Genomic DNA, 24,033 nt, shown 5'->3' with positions numbered 1-24,033 from the left:
ATGTGCAGGGCTACTGAGTCAGGTAATAACATGTCTATATACAGGGAGTACCAGTACTGAGTCAATGTGCAGCGCTACCAGGTAATAACATGTCTATATACAGGGAGTACCAGTACTGAGTCAATGTGCAGGGCTACCAGGTAATAACATGTCTATATACAGGGAGTACCAGTACTGAGTCAATGTGCAGCGCTACCAGGTAATAACATGTCTATATACAGGGAGTACCAGTACTGAGTCAATGTGCAGGGCTACCAGGTAATAACATGTCTATATACAGGGAGTACCAGTACTGAATCAATGTGCAGCGCTACCAGGTAATAACATGACTATATACAGGGAGTACCAGTACTGAGTCAATGTGCAGCGCTACCAGGTAATAACATGTCTATATACAGGGAGTACCAGTACTGAGTCAATGTGCAGGGCTACCAGGTAATAACATGTCTATATACAGGAGTACCAGTACTGAGTCAATGTGCAGCGCTACCAGGTAATAACATGTCTATATACAGGGAGTACCAGTACTGAGTCAATGTGCAGGGCTACCAGGTAATAACATGAATATATACAGGAGTACCAGTACTGAGTCAATGTGCAGCGCTACCAGGTAATAACATGACTATATACAGGGAGTACCAGCACTGAGTCAATGTGCAGCGCTACCAGGTAATAACATGACTATATACAGGGAGTACCAGTACTGAGTCAATGTGCAGCGCTACCAGGTAATAACATGTCTATATACAGGGAGTACCAGTACTGAGTCAATGTGCAGCGCTACCAGATAATAACATGACTATATACAGGGAGTACCAGTACTGAGTCAATGTGCAGCGCTACCAGGTAATAGCATGTCTATATACAGGAGTACCAGTACTGAGTCAATGTGCAGGGCTACCAGGTAATAACATGACTATATACAGGGAGTACCAGTACTGAGTCAATGTGCAGGGCTACCAGGTAATAACATGACTATATACAGGGAGTACCAGTACTGAGTCAATGTGCAGCGCTACCAGGTAATAACATGTCTATATACAGGGAGTACCAGTACTGAGTCAATGTGCAGCGCTACCAGGTAATAACATGACTATATACAGGGAGTACCAGTACTGAGTCAATGTGCAGCGCTACCAGGTAATAACATGTCTATATACAGGGAGTACCAGTACTGAGTCAATGTGCAGGGCTACCAGGTAATAACATGACTATATACAGGGAGTACCAGTACTGAGTCAATGTGCAGCGCTACCAGGTAATAACATGACTATATACAGGGAGTACCAGTACTGAGTCAATGTGCAGCGCTACCAGGTAATAACATGACTATATACAGGGAGTACCAGTACTGAGTCAATGTGCAGGGCTACCAGGTAATAACATGACTATATACAGGGAGTACCAGTACTGAGTCAATGTGCAGGGCTACCAGGTAATAACATGTCTATATACAGGGAGTACCAGTACTGAGTCAATGTGCAGCGCTACCAGGTAATAACATGTCTATATACAGGGAGTACCAGTACTGAGTCAATGTGCAGCGCTACCAGGTAATAACATGTCTATATACAGGGAGTACCAGTACTGAGTCAATGTGCAGGGCTACCAGGTAATAACATGACTATATACAGGAGTACCAGTACTGAGTCAATGTGCAGCGCTACCAGGTAATAACATGACTATATACAGGGAGTACCAGTACTGAGTCAATGTGCAGGGCTACCAGGTAATAACATGTCTATATACAGGAGTACCAGTACTGAGTCAATGTGCAGCGCTACCAGGTAATAACATGACTATATACAGGGAGTACCAGTACTGAGTCAATGTGCAGGGCTACCAGGTAATAACATGACTATATACAGGGAGTACCAGTACTGAGTCAATGTGCAGCGCTACCAGGTAATAACATGACTATATACAGGGAGTACCAGTACTGAGTCAATGTGCAGCGCTACCAGGTAATAACATGTCTATATACAGGGAGTACCAGTACTGAGTCAATGTGCAGGGCTACCAGGTAATAACATGACTATATACAGGGAGTACCAGTACTGAGTCAATGTGCAGGGCTACCAGGTAATAACATGACTATATACAGGGAGTACCAGTACTGAGTCAATGTGCAGGGCTACCAGGTAATAACATGTCTATATACAGGAGTACCAGTACTGAGTCAATGTGCAGGGCTACCAGGTAATAACATGACTATATACAGGGAGTACCAGTACTGAGTCAATGTGCAGGGCTACCAGGTAATAACATGACTATATACAGGGAGTACCAGTACTGAGTCAATGTGCAGCGCTACCAGGTAATAGCATGTCTATATACAGGGAGTACCAGTACTGAGTCAATGTGCAGGATAGATAATAGGCAATAGCAGCATGTGGTGAGTGTGAAAGTGTGTGCGCGCGCGTGTGTGTGTGTGTGTGTGTGTGTGTGTGTGTGTGTGTGTGTGTGTGTGTGTGGGCATCAGTATGCATGTGTGAACATGTTATGTGTGTGTTGGAGTGTCAGTGTAAGTTTGTGTGAGCATGTGGGTAGAGTCCAGTATGTGTGAGCGTGTGGGTAGAGTCCAGTATGTGTGAGCGTGTGGGTAGAGTCCAGTATGTGTGAGCATGTGGGTAGAGTCCAGTGTGTGTGAGCATGTGGGTAGAGTCCAGTGTGTGTGAGCATGTGGGTAGAGTCCAGTGTGTGTGAGCATGTGGGTAGAGTCCAGTGTGTGTGAGCATGTGGGTAGAGTCCAGTGTGTGGAGTCCAGTTTGTGTGAGCATGTGGGTAGAGTCCAGTATGTGGGTAGAGTCCAGTATGTGTGAGCATGTGGGTAGAGTCCAGTGTGTGTGAGCATGTGGGTAGAGTCCAGTGTGTGTGAGCATGTGGGTAGAGTCCAGTGTGTGTGAGCATGTGGGTAGAGTCCAGTGTGTGTGAGCATGTGGGTAGAGTCCAGTGTGTGTGAGCATGTGGGTAGAGTCCAGTGTGTGTGAGCATGTGGGTAGAGTCCAGTGTGTGTGAGCATGTGGGTAGAGTCCAGTATGTGTGAGCATGTGGGTAGAGTGCAGTATGTGTGAGCATGTGGGTAGAGTCCAGTTTGTGTGAGCATGTGGGTAGAGTCCAGTATGTGTGAGCATGTGGGTAGAGTCCAGTATGTGTGAGCGTGTGGGTAGAGTCCAGTATGTGTGAGCATGTGGGTAGAGTCCAGTATGTGTGAGCATGTGGGTAGAGACCAGTGTGTGTGAGCATGTGGGTAGAGTCCAGTGTGTGTGAGCATGTGGGTAGAGTCCAGTGTGTGTGAGCATGTGGGTAGAGTCCAGTGTGTGTGAGCATGTGGGTAGAGTCCAGTGTGTGGAGTCCAGTTTGTGTGAGCATGTGGGTAGAGTCCAGTATGTGTGAGCATGTGGGTAGAGTCCAGTGTGTGTGAGCATGTGGGTAGAGTCCAGTGTGTGTGAGCATGTGGGTAGAGTCCAGTGTGTGTGAGCATGTGGGTAGAGTCCAGGGTGTGTGAGCATGTGGGTAGAGTCCAGTGTGTGTGAGCATGTGGGTAGAGTCCAGTGTGTGTGAGCATGTGGGTAGAGTCCAGTATGTGTGAGCATGTGGGTAGAGTCCAGTATGTTTTTTAAATTTTCACATTTTACCTTTATTGAACTAGGCAAGTCCGTTAAGAACAAATTCTTATTTTCAATGACGGCCTAGGAACAGTGGGTTAACTGCCTGTTCAGGGGCAGAACGACAGATTTGTACCTTGTCAGCTCGGGGATATGAACTTGCAACCTTTCGGTTACTAGTCCAACACTCTAACCACTAGGCTACCCTGTGGGTAGAGTCCAGTATGTGTGAGTGTGTGGGTAGAGTCCTGTTCAGCAGTCTTGTTCAGCAGTCTTGTTCAGCAGTCTTGTTTAGCAGTCTTGTTCAGCAGTCTTGTTTAGCAGTCTCATGGCTTGGGGGTAGAAGCTGTTCACTGTGTTGTGGGTTCCACACTTGGTGCACTGGTACCGCTTGCCATGCGGAAGCAGAGAGAAGATTCTATGACTTGGGTGGCTGGAGTCTTTTAACATTTTTAGGGCCTTCATCTGGCACCGCCTGGTATAGAGGTCCTGGATGGCAGGGAGCTCAGCCCCAGTGATGTACTGGGCCGTATCCACTATCCTCTGTATTGCCTTGCAGTTGCTGTACCAAGCGGTGATGCAGCCAGTCAAGATGCTCTCAATGGTGCAGCTGTATAACTTTTTGAGGATCTGAACGCCCATGCTGAATCTTTTCAGCCTCCTGAGGGAGAAAAGGCTCTGTCGTGCCCTCTTCACAACTGCGTTGTGTGTGTGTGGACCTGTTAATTCCTTAGTGATATGGACACCGAGGAATTTGCTCTCGACCCGCTCCACTACAGCCCCATCGATACGGACGGGGCGTGTTAACCCCTCTGTTTCCTGTAGTCCACGATCAGATCCTTTGTCTTGCTGACGTTGTGGGAGAGGTTGTTGTCCTGTCAGCACACTGCCATGTCTCCCTCTGACCTCTTCCTCGTCAGTGATCCCTCCTACCACCTTCACGTCGTCAGCACACTGCCATGTCTCCCTCTGACCTCTTCCTCGTCAGTGATCCCTCCTACCACCTTCACGTCGTCAGCACACTGCCATGTCTTCCTCTGACCTCTTCCTCATCAGTGATCCCTCTAACCTCTTCCTCGTCAGTGATCCCTCCTACCACCTTCACGTCGTCAGCACACTGCCATGTCTCCCTCTGACCTCTTCCTCGTCAGTGATCCCTCCTACCACCTTCACGTCATCAGCACACTGCCATGTCTTCCTCTGACCTCTTCCTCATCAGTGATCCCTCTAACCTCTTCCTCGTCAGTGATCCCTCCTACCACCTTCACGTCGTCAGCACACTGCCATGTCTCCCTCTGACCTCTTCCTCGTCAGTGATCCCTCTGACCTCTTCCTCGTCAGTGATCCCTCCTACCACCTTCACGTCGTCAGCACACTGCCATGTCTCCCTCTGACCTCTTCCTCGTCAGTGATCCCTCCTACCACCTTCACGTCGTCAGCACACTGCCATGTCTCCCTCTGACCTCTTCCTCGTCAGTGATCCCTCCTACCACCTTCACGTCGTCAGCACACTGCCATGTCTCCCTCTGACCTCTTCCTCGTCAGTGATCCCTCCTACCACCTTCACGTCATCAGCACACTGCCATGTCTTCCTCTGACCTCTTCCTCATCAGTGATCCCTCTAACCTCTTCCTCGTCAGTGATCCCTCCTACCACCTTCACGTCGTCAGCACACTGCCATGTCTTCCTCTGACCTCTTCCTCATCAGTGATCCCTCTGACCTCTTCCTCGTCAGTGACCCCTCCTACCACCTTCACGTCGTCAGCAAACTTGATGATGGTGTTCAACCACGCAGTCGTGGGACTAAGCACGCACACCCCTGAGGGCCCCTGTGTTGATGGGGGATGTGCTGTTGCCTACCCTCACCAGCAGGGGGCGGCCCGTCAGGAAGTCCAGGATCCAGTTGCAGTGTTGTTTAGTCCCAGGGTCCTGAGCTTAGTGATGAGTTTGGAGGGCACTATGGTGTTGAATGCGGAGCTGTAGTCAATGAACAGCACTCTTACATAGGTATTCAATTTGTCTATGTGGGTGAGGGCAGTGTGGAGTACAGTTGAAATTGTGTCATCTGTGGATCTGTTGGGGCGGTATGTATTTTGGAGTGGGTCCAGAGTGTCTGAGATGTTGGAACAGCCTTGCCATAGCAACAGCCTTGGAACCAACAACTCTAGCCAATCAGGGCCCATCTGTCATTGACAACAGCCTCTCAGCTCAGCAACACCAGACATGGACAGACACTCCAGAGAGGGCACGCCAGCACTGACCATCACAGACCATCTGCCCATCTACGTCAGCCCCAGACATCTCTGGCTCATTTAGAAAGCGTATACAAATTGTACTTTAGGCCTATTGGTTTTGAACAACAGTGTTTCATACAAGTGGTATGACTAGATTCAAGAGGAACAAATTGTGGAAGTTTGTCACGTGTCAACCACAAAACTATGGTAATGGAACTTCAATGTGACTGAGCGCATCAGCTGAAGGCTGAGGGAGTTGGACTCAGCACGGCCCTGTCAGAGCTAAACTAACGCCAAGTCACAGCTTCCGCCGTCCGGCTGATCACACATAATCCTGACCTGTCATCATCGTTACACCCCATCACTCAGACATGAGCTAATCAGACACCATGCTGTTCTGCCTGTCGGCATGTCTGTCGGCCTGTCTGTCTGTCTGTCTGTCTGTCTGTCTGTCTGTCTGTCTGTCTGTCTGTCTGTCTGTCTGTCTGTCTGTCTAATCAGACACCATGCTGTTCTGTCTGTCGGCCTGTCTGTCTGTCTGTCTAATCAGACACCATGCTGTTCTGCCTGTCTGTCTGTCTGTCTCTCTGTCTCTCTAATCAGACACCATGCTGTTCTGCCTGTCGGCATGTCTGTCGGCCTGTCTGTCTGTCTGTCTGTCTGTCTGTCTGTCTGTCTGTCTGTCTGTCTGTCTGTCTGTCTGTCGGCCTGTCTGTCTGTCTGTCTGTCGGCCTGTCTGTCTGTCTGTCTAATCAGACACCATGCTGTTCTGTCTGTCTGTCTGTCTGTCGGCCTGTCTGTCTAATCAGACACCATGCTGTTCTGCCTGTCGGCATGTCTGTCGGCCTGTCTGTCTGTCTGTCTGTCTGTCTAATCAGACACCATGCTGTTCTGCCTGTTGGCATGTCTGTCGGCCTGTCTGTCTGTCTGTCTAATCAGACACCATGCTGTTCTGCCTGTCGGCCTGTCTGTCTGTCGGCCTGTCTGTCAGCCTGTCTGTCTGTCTGTCTGTCTGTCTGTCTGTCTGTCTGTCTGTCTGTCTGTCTGTCTGTCTGTCTGTCTGTCTGTCTGTCTGTCTAATCAGACACCATGCTGTTCTGCCTGTCGGCCTGTCTGTCTGTCGGCCTGTCTGTCTGTCTGTCTGTCTGTCTAATCAGACACCATGCTGTTCTGCCTGTCGGCCTGTCTTTCTGTCTGTCTGTCTGTCTGTCTGTCTGTCTGTCTGTCTGTCTGTCTGTCTGTCTGTCTGTCGGCCTGTCTGTCGGCCTGTCTGTCTGTCTGTCTGTCTGTCTAATCAGACACCATGCTGTTCTGTCTGTCTGTCTGTCTGTCTGTCTGTCTGTCTGTCTGTCTGTCTGTCTGTCTGTCTGTCTGTCTGTCTGTCTGTCTGTCTGTCTGTCTGTCTGTTTGTCTGTCTGTCTGTCTGTCGCTGACGGCCCGTCTCTGTAGCCGCTACATGAACACGACAGCCAGTCATATAAATTCAGAATCATATACGGTCTCCTCTGGGGCTGTGTGGTCATGTATGGTCTGGTCATGCCAACAGGTCTTGTATACATTAAAACAAGGCAAGTTTATGGTCCGGTGCCAATGTAACCCTAAGCCTCCGTATCAGCCACCCAAGCACTAGATTTAAGTGACTACATCAGGCCTGGGTTCAAATAGTATTTTATTTATTTAAAATACTTCACTGCGCTTTTCTGAGCTTGCCTGACACAACTGAACTAAGGGTGTAGACCCAAAAGTGCAAACCTCTCCCATCTGTCACTCCAGGAAGACATAATCAAATGCTCAGATTATTTTCAAGGAAACAAGTACTACTTGAACCAAGGTCTCTACTACAGTGTACTTCTGCCTGTGTGATTCTATGATATCACATGTTTCTTCTCTGCCTGCCACTGCTGGGCAAACTGTCGGCTGGTTGCAACAACACTGACGTGCAATCAGACTGAAGCCCTGTGCCAAGAAGTGGGGAGCGCAGTAAATTACCAGCTGACGAAAGAATGGAAAAAGGTGTGTTTTGTGTTTTCTCCCTGGGACCGTCGGGAGGCTAGAATCGAGGGGTGAAGGGGGAGAGGTTTTCCCTGCTGTTCTGTGGATGCAGCCTGGGATACAGAGCTAATGGATTCTCCCCGGCAATGAACCAGTATTCAGGCTGCTGTCCAGAGCAAAGAGGGAGAGAGGGGAGGGAGGGAGGGAGCCACCTGAGATGTTTTCCACAGTACTGGCCTGGAGATTAGGAAGGAAGGAAGGGATGGAGGAGGGGTGGAGGGATAGGGAGGGAAGAGAGTGAATAGTAGGGGTGGGGTGGGATGGAGGAGGGGTGGAGGGATAGGGAGGGAAGAGAGTGAATAGTAGGGGTGGGGTGGGATGGAGGAGGGGTGGAGAGATAGGGAGGGAAGAGAGTGAATAGTAGGGGTGGGGTGGGATGGAGGAGGGGTGGAGAGATAGGGAGGGAAGAGAGTGAGAGGGGTAGGAGAGGGAAGGGAGGTGAATAGTAGGGGTGGGGTGGGATGGAGGAGGGGTGGAGAGATAGGGAGGGAAGAGAGTGAATAGTAGGGGTGGGGTGGGATGGAGGAGGGGTGGAGAGATAGGGAGGGAAGAGAGTGAATAGTAGGGGTGGGGTGGGAATGGAGGAGGGGTGGAGAGATAGGGAGGGAAGAGAGTGAATAGTAGGGGTGGGGTGGGATGGAGGAGGGGTGGAGGGATAGGGGGGTGGAGGATAGGGAGGAAGAGTGAATAGTAGGGGTGGGGGAGGAGGGGTGGGATGGAGGAGGGGTGGAGAGAAGAGAGTGAATAGTAGGGGTGGGGTGGGATGGGGAGGGAAGAGAGTGAATAGTAGGGGTGGGGTGGGATGGAGGAGGGGTGGAGAGATAGGGAGGGAAGAGGGAGTGAATAGTAGGGGTGGGGTGGGATGGAGGAGGGGTGGAGAGATAGGGAGGGAAGAGAGTGAATAGTAGGGGTGGGGTGGGATGGAGGAGGGGTGGAGAGATAGGGAGGGAAGAGAGAGATGAATAGTAGGGGTGGGGTGGGATGGAGGAGGGGTGGAGAGATAGGGAGGGAAGAGAGTGAATAGTAGGGGTGGGGTGGGATGGAGGAGGGGTGGAGAGATAGGGAGGGAAGAGAGTGAATAGTAGGGGTGGGGTGGGATGGAGGAGGGGTGGAGAGATAGGGAGGGAAGAGAGTGAATAGTAGGGGGGGTGGGGAGGAGGGGTGGAGGATGGAGGAGGGGTGGAGAGATAGGGAGGGAAGAGAGTGAATAGTAGGGGTGGGGTGGGATGGAGGAGGGGTGGAGAGATAGGGAGGGAAGAGAGTGAATAGTAGGGGTGGGGTAGGAGGAGGGGTGGAGAGGGGTGGGGTGGGATGGAGGAGGGGTGGAGAGATAGGGAGGGAAGAGAGTGAATAGTAGGGGTGGGGTGGGATGGAGGAGGGGTGGAGAGATAGGGAGGGAAGAGAGTGAATAGTAGGGGTGGGGTGGGATGGAGGAGGGGTGGAGAGATAGGGAGGGAAGAGAGTGAATAGTAGGGGTGGGGTGGGATGGAGGAGGGGTGGAGAGATAGGGAGGGAAGAGAAGTGAATAGTAGGGGTGGGGTGGGATGGAGGAGGGGTGGAGAGATAGGGAGGATAGATAGGGAGGATGGATAGAGGGATAGAGAAAGAAGGAAAGAGAGAGGAAGAGAGAAGAGATGGGGTGAAGGGGAGGGATGGATAGAGGGATAGAGAAAGAAGGAAAGAGAGAGGAAGAGAGAAGAGATGGGGTGAAGGGGAGGGATGGAGGGATTAATGAATCTCTCTCTCTCTCTCTGACAAGCGGTACCGGAGCGCCAAGTCTAGGACCAAAAGGCTCCTTAACAGCTTCTGTCACCGAGCCAAAAGACTGCTGAACAGCTCATCAAATGTCCACCGGACTATTTACACATTGACCCCGTCCCCTCCATTTGTTCTAACACTGCTGCTACTCGTTGTTTATGATCTGTTTATTACCACTTTACCTTGGTACTGGTACCCCCTATATATAGTCTCCTTATTCTCATTTTATTGTGTTACTATTATATTTTACTTTAGTTAATTTGGTAAATAAACTCTTAACTCTTTCTTGAACTGCAGTGTTGGTTGATTAAGGGCTTGTAAGTCAGCATTTCATGGTAAAGGCATGTGACAAATAAAGTTTGATTTGATTTGTTGTTGCTGTTTTGTGTTTGTCAAACCCCACAGCCTCAGACCCTCTCTCAGAGCCGTGGCGAATCGTGTCGTTCCGAGTAACCCAATTCCAACCCCGCACCCCACCAACATTTCAACACACTTTAGATTACTGTCAAACATCCACACTGCCTGCCTTTTTGGGGGATTGGTTGCCATGGCGATCGACAACAACAGCGTACACACACACACAGGAGAGGGCGGCACCAGGCAGTCAATTTTCCCTCCGGCATGCCCCCCTCTCTCTCTCCGTACCCCTCGCCCCTCTGCCCAGTGTCTGCCTGCCCCTCTTCTCACCACTTCTGACCTGTTTCAACCCAGCAGCACTGCAGACTACACTGGCCCACTGTGGCCACACGGGAAAACTGCTCAACCACAACAAAAGGCCTCTTTATGATTAGCTCACACACACAATGTCGCTCTCTCACTCAGTCACTCGGTCACTACTGTGTTTTAACTAGGATGAAGTCGTCTCTAGACACTGATCTTGGGTCAGTTGGATTATGATTTGTGGTTCTTACCTCCTTTCGTTGTCGTCGAGGTGAGCAAACAGCACGTTCTTGGAGATGGCCTTGGCCAGAGCAGTCATGGTCTTGTAGTCTTTAGGAATCACCTGAGGAACAACATAGCAAACATCATGGTCTCTCAAACAGGAACCAGACTTCAGCACCTTCATCACAGACAGTGGAATTGATGGGCATCAATACAATTGATTGAATTCCATTTAATAGTGTACACATTGTCTTTCCTATCTGCCATGTCTACATGGCTAAAAAGGTTTTTTAAAAGTTCCCCAAAAACCCTTCATTGAAAAGAAAAGTAAACACTAGAGCTGTACACATGAAGCCAGGCACATGCACATACATCATCATAGCTCAATGCACAGATTTAAGCACATTACAGCATATTTTAAATAAACACAACTGTCTGTACATAATGGAATGCAACCCATCTGTTTGACTCAGATCAGTGTACGTACGTGTGTGTGTGCGTGCGTGTGTGTGCGTGCGCGTGCGTGTGTGTGCGTGCGCGTGTGCAGCCCTTCGCTGTGAGGTCACGAGGCCATGTGCTCATTCATAAAACATGCATTTTCATGTCCACGTCTGAACCAAAGGACTGTTTGGGAGAATGATGCGGGCCAGCCACATTTCCTCAGAGCCCACTACAAAGACTACTGCCTCTGTATTTAAGGAAAGATGTTCTAGGGAGAAAAACTTAGAGCTCTGAGCTCTGCAGATGTGTTACCGTGGGGAGAAGAGAGAGAGAGAGAGAGAGAGAGAGAGAGAGAGAGAGAGAGAGAGAGAGAGAGAGAGAGGGAGAGAGGGAGAGAGGAAGAGAGAGAGAGAGAGAGAGAGAGAGAGAGAGGGAGAGGGAGAGAGAAGAGAGAGAGAGGAAGAGAGAGAAAGAGAGAGTGAAAGGGAGAGAGAGAGAGAAGAGAGAGAGAGAGAGAGAGAGAGAGAGAGGGGAGAGGGAGAAGGGAGAAGAAGAGAGAGAGAGGAGAGAGAGAGAGAGAGAGAGAGGGAGAGGGAGAGAGAAGGAGAGAGAGGGAGAGGGAGAAAGAGAGAGTGAAAGGGAGAGAGAGAGAGAAAGAGGGAGGAGAGAGAGAGAGCGAAGGGGAGAGAGAGAGAGGGAGAGAGGGAGAGGGAGAAAGAGAGAGAGAGAGAGGAAGAGAGAGAGAGAACTATAGCAAAACAGAATCAAAGAGATGCCAGTGGGAGAGAGAAGGAGATAGCACTGTAAGAAAGACAGCATCAATGCTCTGAGGGAAGCAGCAGTCTGTAGGCTGTAATTAACTTAAAGCAACAGATGGCTCACCATGAAGAGGACCACAACTACAACAGCAGCAGACTGGCTGAAACATTCATGAGGCCACTGCAGTACACGACTGACATCAACCCTCTGTAGTCTCTATCAACCATCTGGAATGCTGGAAATAGACCATTTGCTCCAAAGAGAGAGGCAATACTCTTTATGGATAGAGGTGTAGAGAGAGGGTTACTAGAGTCTTTATGGATAGAGGGGTAGAGAGGGGTTACTAGAGTCTTTATGGAAAGAGGGTGGAGAAAGGGGTAAATTAGTCTTTATGGATAGAGGTGTAGAGAGAGGGTTACTAGAGTCTTTATGGATAGAGGTGTAGAGAGAGGGGTTACTAGAGTCTTTATGGATAGAGGTGTAGAGAGAGGGGTACTAGAGTCTTTATGGATAGAGGTGTAGAGAGAGGGTTACTCGAGTCTTTATAGATAAAGGGGTTACTAGAGTCTTTATGGATAGAGGTGTAGAGAGAGGGTTACTAGAGTCTTTATGGATAGAGGTGTAGAGAGAGGGTTACTAGAGTCTTTATGGATAGAGGTGTAGAGAGAGAGTTCGTAGAGTCTTTATGGATAGAGGTGTAGAGAGTGGGGTTACTAGAGTCTTTATCGATAGAGGTGTAGAGAGAGGGGTACTAGTCTTTATGGATAGAGGTGTAGAGAGAGAGGTACTAGAGTCTTTATGGATAGAGGTGTAGAGAGAGGGGCTACTAGAGTCTTTATGGATAGAAGTGTAGAGAGAGGGTTACTAGAGTCTTTATGGATAGAGGTGTAGAGAGAGGGTTACTAGAGTCTTTATAGATAGAGGTGTAGAGAGAGGAGGTACTAGAGTCTTTATGGATAGAAGTGTAGAGAGAGGGTTACTAGAGTCTTTATGGATAGAGGGGTAGAGAGAGGGTTACTAGAGTCTTTATAGATAGAGGTGTAGAGAGAGGGGGTACTAAAGTCTATGGATAGAAGGGTAGAGAGAGGGTTACTAGAGTCTTGATGGATAGAGGGGTAGAGAGAGGGTCACTGGAGTCTTTTTGTTTGGAGGTGTAGAGAGAGGGTTACCAGAGGCTGTATAGATAGAGGGGTAGAGAGTGGGTTACTAGAGTCTTTATGGATTGAGGTGTAGAGAGAGGGGTTACTAGAGTCTTCATGGATAGAGGTGTAGAGAGAGGGTTACTAGAGTCTTTATAGATAAATGTGTAGATAGAGGGGTTACGAGAGTCTTTATAGATAGAGGTGTAGAGAGAGGGGCACTAGAGTCTTTATGGATAGAGGTGTAGATAGAGGGGTTACTAGAGTCTTTATAGATAGAGGTGTAGAGGGGGCACTAGAGTCTTTATGGATAGAGGTGTAGATAGAGGGGTTACTAGAGTCTTTATAGATAGAGGTGTAGAGAGAGGGTTACTAGAGTCTTTATGGATTGAGGTGTAGAGAGAGGGTTCGTAGAGTCTTTATGGATAGAGGTGTAGAGAGTGGGGTTACTAGAGTCTTTATCGATAGAGGTGTAGAGAGAGGGGTACTAGATTCTTCATGGATAGAGGTGTAGAGAGAGGGTTACTAGAGTCTTTATAGATAAATGTGTAGATAGAGGGGTTACGAGAGTCTTTATAGATAGAGGTGTAGAGAGAGGGGGCACTAGAGTCTTTATGGATAGAGGTGTAGATAGAGGGGTTACTAGAGTCTTTATAGATAGAGGTGTAGAGGGGGCACTAGAGTCTTTATGGATAGAGGTGAAGAGAGAGGGGTTACTAGAGTCTTCATGGATAGAGGGGTAGAGAGAGGGTTCTAGAGTCTTTATAGATAAATGTGTAGATAGAGGGGTTACGAGAGTCTTTATAGATAGAGGTGTAGAGAGAGGGGGCACTAGAGTCTTTATGGATAGAGGTGTAGATAGAGGGGTTACTAGAGTCTTTATAGATAGAGGTGTAGAGGGGGCACTAGAGTCTTTATGGATAGAGGTGAAGAGAGAGGGGTTACTAGAGTCTTCATGGATAGAGGTGTAGAGAGAGGGTTACTAGAGTCTTTATGGATAGAGGGGTAGAGAAAGGGTCACTAGAGTCTTCATGGATAGAGGTGTGGAGAGGGGGGTACTAGAGTCTTTATGGATAGAGGTGTAGAGAGAGGGGTTACTAGAGTCTTTATGGATAGATGTGTAGAGAGAGGGGCTACTAGAGTCTTTATGGATAGAAGGGTAGAGAGAGTGTTACTCAAGTCTTTATGGATAGAGGGTAGAGAGAGGGGATACTAGAGTCTTTATGGATAGAGGGTAGAGAGAGGGGATACTAGAGTCTTTATGGATAGAGGGTAGAGAGAGGGGATACTATAGTCTTAATGGGTAGAGGTGTAGAGAGGAGGTACAAGCGTCTTTATGGAGAGAGGGTTACTAGAGTCTTTATGGATAGAGGTGTAGAGAGAGGGGGTACTAGAGTCTTTATGGATAGATGTGTAGAGAGAGGGGGTACTAGAGTCTTTATGGATAGAGGTATAGAGAGAGAGTTACTAGAGTCTTTATAGATAGAGGGGTTACTAGAGTCTTTATGGATAGAGGTAGAGAGAGGGGTTACTAGAGTCTTTATGGATAGAGTGTAGAGAGAGGGTTACTAGAGTCTTTATGGATATAAGTGTAGAGAGAGGGTTTACTAGAGTCTTTATGGATAGAGGTTTAGAGAGAGGAGGTACTAGAGTCTTTATGGATAGAAGTGTAGAGAGAGGGTTACTAGAGTCTTTATGGATAGAGGGGTAGAGAGAGGGTTACTAGAGTCTTTATAGATAGAGGTGTAGAGAGAGGGGGTACTAAAGTCTTTATGGATAGAAGGGTAGAGAGGGTTCCTAGAGTCTTCATGAATAGAGGGGTAGAGAGAGGGTTACTAGAGTCTTGATGGATAGAGGGGTAGAGAGAGGGTCACTGGAGTCTTTTTGTTTGGAGGTATAGAGAGAGGGTTACCAGAGGCTGTATAGATAGAGGGGTAGAGAGTGGGTTACTAGAGTCTTTATGGATTGAGGTGTAGAGAGAGGGGTTACTAGAGTCTTTATGGATAGAGGTGTAGAGAGAGGGTTACTAGAGTCTTTATAGATAAATGTGTAGATAGAGGGGTTACGAGAGTCTTTATAGATAGAGGTGTAGAGAGAGGGGGCACTAGAGTCTTTATGGATAGAGGTGTAGATAGAGGGGTTACTAGAGTCTTTATAGATAGAGGTGTAGAGGGGGCACTAGAGTCTTTATGGATAGAGGTGTAGATAGAGGGGTTACTAGAGTCTTTATAGATAGAGGTGTAGAGAGAGGGTTACTAGAGTCTTTATGGATAGAGGTGTAGAGAGAGGGTTACTAGAGTCTTTATGGATTGAGGTGTAGAGAGAGGGGTTACTAGAGTCTTTATAGATAGAGGTGTAGAGAGAGGGGTTACTAGATTCTTCATGGATAGAGGTGTAGAGAGAGGGTTACTAGAGTCTTTATAGATAAATGTGTAGATAGAGGGGTTACGAGAGTCTTTATAGATAGAGGTGTAGAGAGAGGGGGCACTAGAGTCTTTATGGATAGAGGTGTAGATAGAGGGGTTACTAGAGTCTTTATAGATAGAGGTGTAGAGGGGGCACTAGAGTCTTTATGGATAGAGGTGAAGAGAGAGGGGTTACTAGAGTCTTCATGGATAGAGGGGTAGAGAGAGGGTTCCTAGAGTCTTTATAGATAAATGTGTAGATAGAGGGGTTACGAGAGTCTTTATAGATAGAGGTGTAGAGAGAGGGGGCACTAGAGTCTTTATGGATAGAGGTGTAGATAGAGGGGTTACTAGAGTCTTTATAGATAGAGGTGTAGAGGGGGCACTAGAGTCTTTATGGATAGAGGTGAAGAGAGAGGGGTTACTAGAGTCTTCATGGATAGAGGTGTAGAGAGAGGGGTTATTAGAGTCTTTATGGATAGAGGGGTAGAGAAAGGGTCACTAGAGTCTTCATGGATAGAGGTGTGGAGAGGGGGGGTACTAGAGTCTTTATGGATAGAGGTGTAGAGAGAGGGGGTACTAGAGTCTTCATGGATAGAGGTGTGGAGAGAGGGTTACTAGAGTCTTTATGGATAGATGTGTAGAGAGAGGGGCTACTAGAGTCTTTATGGATAGAAGGGTAGAGAGAGTGTTACTCAAGTCTTTATGGATAGAGGGTAGAGAGAGGGGATACTAGAGTCTTTATGGATAGAGGGTAGAGAGAGGGGATACTAGAGTCTTTATGGATAGAGGGTAGAGAGAGGGGATACTATAGTCTTAATGGGTAGAGGTGTAGAGAGGAGGTACAAGCGTCTTTATGGAGAGAGGGTTACTAGAGTCTTTATGGATAGAGGTGTAGAGAGAGGGGGTACTAGAGTCTTTATGGATAGATGTGTAGAGAGAGGGGGTACTAGAGTCTTTATGGATAGAGGTATAGAGAGAGAGTTACTAGAGTCTTTATAGATAGAGGGGTTACTAGAGTCTTTATGGATAGAGGGTAGAGAGAGGGTTACTAGAGTCTTTATGGATAGAGGTGTAGAGAGAGGGTTACTAGAGTCTTTACGGATATAAGTGTAGAGAGAGGGTTTACTAGAGTCTTTATGGATAGAGGTGTAGAGAGAGGGGTTACTAGAGTCTTTATGGATACAGGTGTAGAGAGAGGGTTACTATAGTATTTTTGTATAGAAGTGTAGAGAGGGGGTACTAGAGTCTTTATGGATAGAGGAGTAGAGAGAGGGTCACTAGAGTCTTTATGTTTTGAGGTGTAGAAAGAGGGTTACAAGAGGCTGTATAGATAGAGGGATGGAGAGAGGGGTTACTAGAGTCTTTATGGATAGAGGGGTAGAGAGAAGGGTTACTAGAGTATTTTTGTATAGAAGTGTAGAGAGAGGGGGTACTAGAGTCTTTATGGATAGAGGTGTAGAGAGAGTGTTACTAGAGTCTTTAGAGCTGGAAGTAGTGAGCGTTGGGGGATAGTCCTTACAGACAGGGCCTACTAGCCACTTTAAAGCTGGGAGAGTATAGACACAGAGAGGGTTAACTGTCTACTGTCTAGCCTCTTTACGAATGGCAGCGGATGGGAACAGACAAAGGGTCAAACCTCTTAAAGGCTGAAAGTAGATAGACTAAAGTCTAGCCTGTTAGTCTACAAATGGGAGAGGAAGGGTAGAAACGGTATCTAGTCTGTTGAAGGGTAGAAACGGTATCTAGTCTGTTGAAGGGAGAGGGAGAGGAGGGGTAGAAACGGTATCTAGTCTGTTGAAGGGAGAGGAAGGGTAGAAACGGTATCTAGTCTGTTGAAGGGAGAGGAAGGGTAGAAACGGTATCTAGTCTGTTGAAGAAGAGAGGAAGGGTAGAAACGGTATCTAGTCTGTTGAAGGGAGAGGAAGGGTAGAAACGGTATCTAGTCTGTTGAAGGGAGAGGAAGGGTAGAAACGGTATCTAGTCTGTTGAAGGGAGAAGAAGGGTAGAAACGGTATCTAGTCTGTTGAAGGGAGAGGAAGGGTAGAAACGGTATCTAGTCTGTTGAAGGGAGAGGAAGGGTAGAAACGGTATCTAGTCTGTTGAAGGGAGAGGAAGAGGAATCTAGTCTGTTGAAGGGAGAGGAAAGGTAGAAACGGTATCTAGTCTGTTGAAGGGAGAGGGAGAGGAAGGGTAGAAACGGTATCTAGTCTGTTGAAGGGAGAGGAAGGGGGTAGAAACGGTATCTAGTCTGTTGAAGGGAGAGGAAGGGTAGAAACGGTATCTAGTCTGTTGAAGGGAGAGGAGTCTGTTGAAGGGGAAAGGTAGAAACGGTATCTAGTCTGTTGAAGGGAGAGAGAAAACAGAAACGGTATCTAGTCTGTTGAAGGGAGAGGGAGAGGAAGGGTAGAAACGGTATCTAGTCTGTTGAAGGGAGAGGAAGGGTAGAAACGGTATCTAGTCTGTTGAAGGGTAGAAACGGTATCTAGTCTGTTGAAGGGAGAGGGAGAGGAGGGGTAGAAACGGTATCTAGTCTGTTGAAGGGAGAGGAAGGGTAGAAACGGTATCTAGTCTGTTGAAGGGAGAGGAAGGGTAGAAACGGTATCTAGTCTGTTGAAGGGAGAGGGAGAGGAAGGGTAGAAACGGTATCTATTCTGTTGAAGGGAGAGGAGGGGTAGAAACGGTATCTAGTCTGTTGAAGGGAGAGGGAGAGGAGAAACGGTATCTAGTCTGTTGAAGGGAGAGGAAGGGTAGAAACGGTATCTAGTCTGTTGAAGGGAGAGGAGGGGTAGAAACGGTATCTAGTCTGTTGAAGGGAGAGGAAGGGTAGAAACGTTATCTAGTCTGTTGAAGGGAGAGGAAGAGGAGAAACGGTATCTAGTCTGTAGGGTTGAAGGGAGAGGAAGGGGAGGGAAGGAATGGTAGAAACGGTATCTAGTCTGTTGAAGGGAGAGGAGGGGTAGAAACGGTATCTAGTCTGTTGAAGGGAGAGGAAGGGTAGAAACGGTATCTAGTCTGTTGAAGGGAGAGGAAGGGTAGAAACGGTATCTAGTCTGTTGAAGGGAGAGGAAGGGTAGAAACGGTATCTAGTCTGTTGAAGGGAGAGGAAGGGTAGAAACGGTATCTAGTCTGTTGAAGGGAGAGGAAGGGTAGAAACGGTATCTAGTCTGTTGAAGGGAGAGGAAGGGTAGAAACGGTATCTAGTCTGTTGAAGGGAGAGGAAGGGTAGAAACGGTATCTAGTCTGTTGAAGGGAGAGGGAGAGGAAGGGTAGAAACGGTATCTAGTCTGTTGAAGGGAGAGGAAGGGTAGAAACGGTATCTAGTCTGTTGAAGGGAGAGGAAGGGTAGAAACGGTATCTAGTCTGTTGAAGGAGAGAGGAAGGGTAGAAACGGTATCTAGTCTGTTGAAGGGAGAGGAAGGGTAGAAACGGTATCTAGTCTGTTGAAGGGAGAGGGAGAGGAGAAACGGGTCTGTTGAAGAAACGGTATCTAGTCTGTTGAAGGGAGAGGAAGGGTAGAAACGGTATCTAGTCTGTTGAAGGGAGAGGAAGGTCTGTTGAGAAACGGTATCTAGTCTGTTGAAGGGAAGAGAGGAAGGGTAGAAACGGTATCTAGTCTGTTGAAGGGAGAGGAAGGGTAGAAACGGTATCTAGTCTGTTGAAGGGAGAGGAAGGGTAGAAACGGTATCTAGTCTGTTGAAGGGAGAGGGAGAGGAATGGTAGAAACGGTATCTAGTCTGTTGAAGGGAGAGGAAAGGTAGAAACGGTATCTAGTCTGTTGAAGGAGAGGGAGAGGAGGGGTAGAAACGGTATCTAGTCTGTTGAAGGGAGAGGGAGAGGAGGGGTAGAAACGGTATCTAGTCTGTTGAAGGGAGAGGAAGGGTAGAAACGGTATCTAGTCTGTTGAAGGGAGAGGAATGGTAGAAACGGTATCTAGTCTGTTGAAGGGAGAGGAATGGTAGAAACGCTATCTAGTCTGTTGAAGGGAGAGGGAGAGGAATGGTAGAAACGGTATCTAGTCTGTTGAAGGGAGAGGAAGGGGGAATGGGAGAAACGGTATCTAGTCTGTTGAAGGGAGAGGAAGGGGAGAAACGGTATCTAGTCTGTTGAAGGGAGAGGAAGGGTAGAAACGGAAGGTTGAAGGGAGAGGAAGGGTAGAAACGGTATCTAGTCTGTTGAAGGGAGAGGAAGGGTAGAAACGGAAGGGTAGAAACGGTATCTAGTCTGTTGAAGGGAGAGGGAGAGGAGGGGAGAAACGGTATCTAGTCTGTTGAAGGGAGAGGAAGGGGGAGAAACGGTATCTAGTCTGTTGAAGGGAGAGGAAGGGTAGAAACGGTATCTAGTCTGTTGAAGGGAGAGGGAGAGGAAACGGGTCTGTTGAAGAAACGGTATCTAGTCTGTTGAAGGGAGAGGGAGAGGAAGAAACGGTATCTAGTCTGTTGAAGGGAGAAAGGGTAGAAACGGTATCTAGTCTGTTGAAGGGAGAGGAAGGGTAGAAACGGTATCTAGTCTGTTGAAGGGAGAGGAAGGGTAGAAACGGTATCTAGTCTGTTGAAGGGAGAGGAAGGGTAGAAACGGTATCTAGTCTGTTGAAGGGAGAGGAAGGGTAGAAACGGTATCTAGTCTGTTGAAGGGAGAGGAAGGGTAGAAACGGTATCTAGTCTGTTGAAGGGAGAGGAAGGAATGTAGAAACGGTATCTAGTCTGTTGAAGGGAGAGGAAGGGTAGAAACGGTATCTAGTCTGTTGAAGGGAGAGGAAGGGTAGAAACGGTATCTAGTCTGTTGAAGGGAGAGGAAGGGTAGAAAACGGTATCTAGTCTGTTGAAGGGAAGGGAGGGTAGAAACGGTATCTAGTCTGTTGAAGGGAAGGAAGGTAGAAACGGTATCTAGTCTGTTGAAGGGAGAGGAAGGGTAGAAACGGTATCTAGTCTGTTGAAGGGAGAGGAAGGGTAGAAACGGTATCTAGTCTGTTGAAGGGAGAGGAAGGGTAGAAACGGTATCTAGTCTGTTGAAGGGAGAGGGAGAGGAAGGGTAGAAACGGTATCTAGTCTGTTGAAGGGAGAGGAAGGGTAGAAACGGTATCTAGTCTGTTGAAGGAGAGGGAGAGGAGGGGTAGAAACGGTATCTAGTCTGTTGAAGGGAGAGGAAGAGAGGAGTCTGGAAGGGAGAAACGGTATCTAGTCTGTTGAAGGGAGAGGAAGGAATGTAGAAACGGTATCTAGTCTGTTGAAGGGAGAGGAAGGTAGAGAAACGGTATCTAGTCTGTTGAAGGGAGAGGAAAACGGTATCTAGTCTGTTGAAGGGAGGGAGGAATGGGTAGAAACGGTATCTAGTCTGTTGAAGGGAGAGGGAGAGGAAGGGTAGAAACGGTATCTAGTCTGTTGAAGGGAGAGGGAGAGGAATGGGAGAAACGGTATCTAGTCTGTTGAAGGGAGAGGGAGAGGAATGGGAGAAACGGTATCTAGTCTGTTGAAGGGAGAGGGAGAGGAATGGGAGAAACGGTATCTAGTCTGTTGAAGGGAGAGGGAAGGTCTGTTGAAGGGAATGGGAGAAACGGTATCTAGTCTGTTGAAGGGAGAGGGAGAGGAATGGGAGAAACGGTATCTAGTCTGTTGAAGGGAGAGGGAGAGGAATGGGAGAAACGGTATCTAGTCTGTTGAAGGGAGAGGGAGAGGAATGGGAGAAACGGTATCTAGTCTGTTGAAGGGAGAGGGTCTGTTGAAGGGAGAGGAATGGAAGAGAAACGGTATCTAGTCTGTTGAAGGGAGAGGGAGAGGAATGGGAGAAACGGTATCTAGTCTGTTGAAGGGAGAGGAAGGGGAGAAACGGTATCTAGTCTGTTGAAGGGAGAGGGAGAGGAAGGGTAGAAACGGTATCTAGTCTGTTGAAGGGAGAGGGAGAGGAAGGGTAGAAACGGTATCTAGTCTGTTGAAGGGAGAGGGAGAGGAGGGGTAGAAACGGTATCTAGTCTGTTGAAGGGAGAGGAAGGGTAGAAACGGTATCTAGTCTGTTGAAGGGAGAGGGAGAGGAAGGGTAGAAACGGTATCTAGTCTGTTGAAGGGAGAGGAAGGGTAGAAACGGTATCTAGTCTGTTGAAGGGAGAGGAAGGGTAGAAACGGTATCTAGTCTGTTGAAGAGAGAGGAAGGGTAGAAACGGTATCTAGTCTGTTGAAGGGAGAGGAAGGGTAGAAACGGTATCTAGTCTGTTGAAGGGAGAGGAAGGGTAGAAACGGTATCTAGTCTGTTGAAGGGAGAGGAAGGGTAGAAACGGTATCTAGTCTGTTGAAGGGAGAGGAAGGGTAGTAACGGTATCTAGTCTGTTGAAGGGAGAGGAAGGGTAGTAAACGGTATCTAGTCTGTTGAAGGGAGAGGAAGGGTAGAAACGGTATCTAGTCTGTTGAAGGGAGAGGAAGGGTAGAAACGGTATCTAGTCTGTTGAAGGGAGAGGAAGGGTAGAAACGGTATCTAGTCTGTTGAAGGGAGAGGAAGGGTAGAAACGGTATCTAGTCTGTTGAAGGGAGAGGAAGGGTAGAAACGGTATCTAGTCGGTTGAAGGGGAGAAACGGTATCTAGTCTGTTGAAGGGAGAGGGAGAGGAAGGGTAGAAACAGTATCTAGTCTGTTGAAGGGAGAGGAAGGGTAGAAACGGTATCTAGTCTGTTGAAGGGAGAGGAAGGGTAGAAACGGTATCTAGTCTGTTGAAGGGAGAGGAAGGGTAGAAACGGTATCTAGTCTGTTGAAGGGAGAGGGAGAGGAAGAGGATGGCAGAGAGCTGGGAGCTGAGAGGGCAAAGCCTGTGTGCTGAGACCCAGATTACACAGAGATCCTCCTGACGCCACTCAGCCAAAACCAAGTTCCCACAGTGCCAAGCCCAGACACAAACACACAAACATAAAGACAGACGAGAAAACACACACACACATATACACACACATACACACACGCTGAGCCATGTGAACGCATGAGAGAGGGATTCATTTAATATGCTTAGTTGCTCGTCTGGGAAATGTGAATGAAAAATTAACTAAGATATTAAACCAATTTAGCCTCTGACTGAGGGTTATTTCAGTCCATTGATGTATGTAGAGCCTGTGTTGTTATCAGTCTGGAACCATGTCATCCAGTACTGTCTAGATACCAGACCTGGGTTTAAATACTATTTGATATCTTTCAAATGCTTCGAGCGTTTGTTTAGCCTGTGTCAGGTGGGTGTGGTTTGTCATTTTTAGACTTCTATTGGATTCATGGCAACAGGCAAGCTCAATCAAGCATAGATATAGTATTTGAAATGATTTTACATCGTTTTTTAACCCAGGTCTGCTAGCTACATGTCATTACTGCTGGAAAAGGCAAGAGCTGTTTACTGAAGAACCCAGCCTTCAATCAATTTGTTAAACCCCTCATTTCATTCAAATCTGCTTCCATAACTCGGAATTATGTGTGACACTTGTCCGTCACGCTTGTAGCTCAAGCTAAACAAAGGCATGTTCGTTATCATCTGATGGGAATTTTAAGGACAACCTCGAAATGACAGATTTTTGTGTGTGTGTGTCTATCTCCCTGATTGTGTGTGTGTGTGTGTGTGTGTGTGTGTGTGTGTGTGTGTGTGTGTGTGTGTGTGTGTGTGTGTGTGTGTGTGTGTGTGTGTATATATCCCTGAAATAGCGTGAATCACTGACCTAAACATTTGCTAGTTTATTGGTTTTTCATCCATGATTGGAGCCTGACAGATACCTGCTGCTAAGACTGATAGATACCTGCTGCTAAGACTGACAGATACCCGCTGCTAAGACTGACAGATACCTGCTGCTAAGTCTGACAGATGCCTGCTGCTAAGACTGACAGATACCTGCTGCTAAGACTGACAGATACCTGCTGCTAAGACTGACAGATGCCTGCTGCTAAGTCTGACAGATACCTGCTGCTAAGACTGACAGATACCTGCTGCTAAGACTGACAGATACCTGCTGCTAAGACTGACCTGCTGCTAAGACTGGCAGATACCTGCTGCTAAGACTGACAGATACCTGCTGCTAAGACTGATAGATACCTGCTGCTAAGACTGGCAGATACCTGCTGCTAAGACTGACAGATACCTGCTGCTAAGTCTGACAGATACCTGCTGCTAAGACTGACAGATACCTGCTGCTAAGACTGACAGATACCTGCTGCTAAGACTGACAGATACCTGCTGCTAAGACTGATAGATACCTGTTGCTAAGACTGATAGATACCTGCTGCTAAGACTGGCAGATACCTGCTGCTAAGACTGATAGATACCTGTTGCTAAGACTGATAGACACCTGCTGCTAAGACTGGCAGATACCTGTTGCTAAGACTGATAGATACCTGCTGCTAAGACTGGCAGATACCTGCTGCTAAGACTGATAGATACCTGTTGCTAAGACTGATAGATACCTGCTGCTAAGACTGGCAGATACCTGCTAAGACTGATAGATACCTGCTGCTAAGACTGACAGATACCTGCTGCTAAGACTGACAGATACCTGCTGCTAAGACTGATAGATACCTGTTGCTAAGACTGATAGATACCTGCTGCTAAGACTGGCAGATACCTGCTGCTAAGACTGATAGATACCTGTTGCTAAGACTGATAGATACCTGCTGCTAAGACTGGCAGATACCAGGTCGCACAGCAAAATATTTAGGAGCATATGCAACCAAAACGGTCACATTTTAGAGCCCTGAGTGCAAGAGCCATCCACTACCATCTGGTTGGGTTTGCTTGAGATTGA

The 24,033-nt window shown here is 47.7% G+C and overlaps 1 protein-coding gene across 3 annotated transcripts in view; it reads right to left on the bottom strand.

Moving 5' to 3' along the window:
• Nucleotides 1–24,033, bottom strand: part of prkar1b (protein kinase, cAMP-dependent, regulatory, type I, beta) — a 207,807-nt gene that overhangs the window by 144,584 nt on the left and 39,190 nt on the right. For all 3 annotated transcript variants that reach the window (XM_042318321.1, XM_042318320.1, XM_042318322.1), the window contains one exon: nt 10,564–10,655. In XM_042318321.1, coding sequence (XP_042174255.1) covers nt 10,564–10,655 — 92 coding nt within the window. The remainder of the gene's footprint in view (nt 1–10,563; nt 10,656–24,033) is intronic.

Source organism: Oncorhynchus tshawytscha, unplaced genomic scaffold, assembly GCF_018296145.1.
Source record: "Oncorhynchus tshawytscha isolate Ot180627B unplaced genomic scaffold, Otsh_v2.0 Un_scaffold_2590_pilon_pilon, whole genome shotgun sequence".
NCBI lineage: Eukaryota > Metazoa > Chordata > Actinopteri > Salmoniformes > Salmonidae > Oncorhynchus > Oncorhynchus tshawytscha.
The sequence above is the reverse complement of the archived record's forward strand: the minus strand, read 5'-3'. Positions and strand labels throughout refer to the sequence as shown.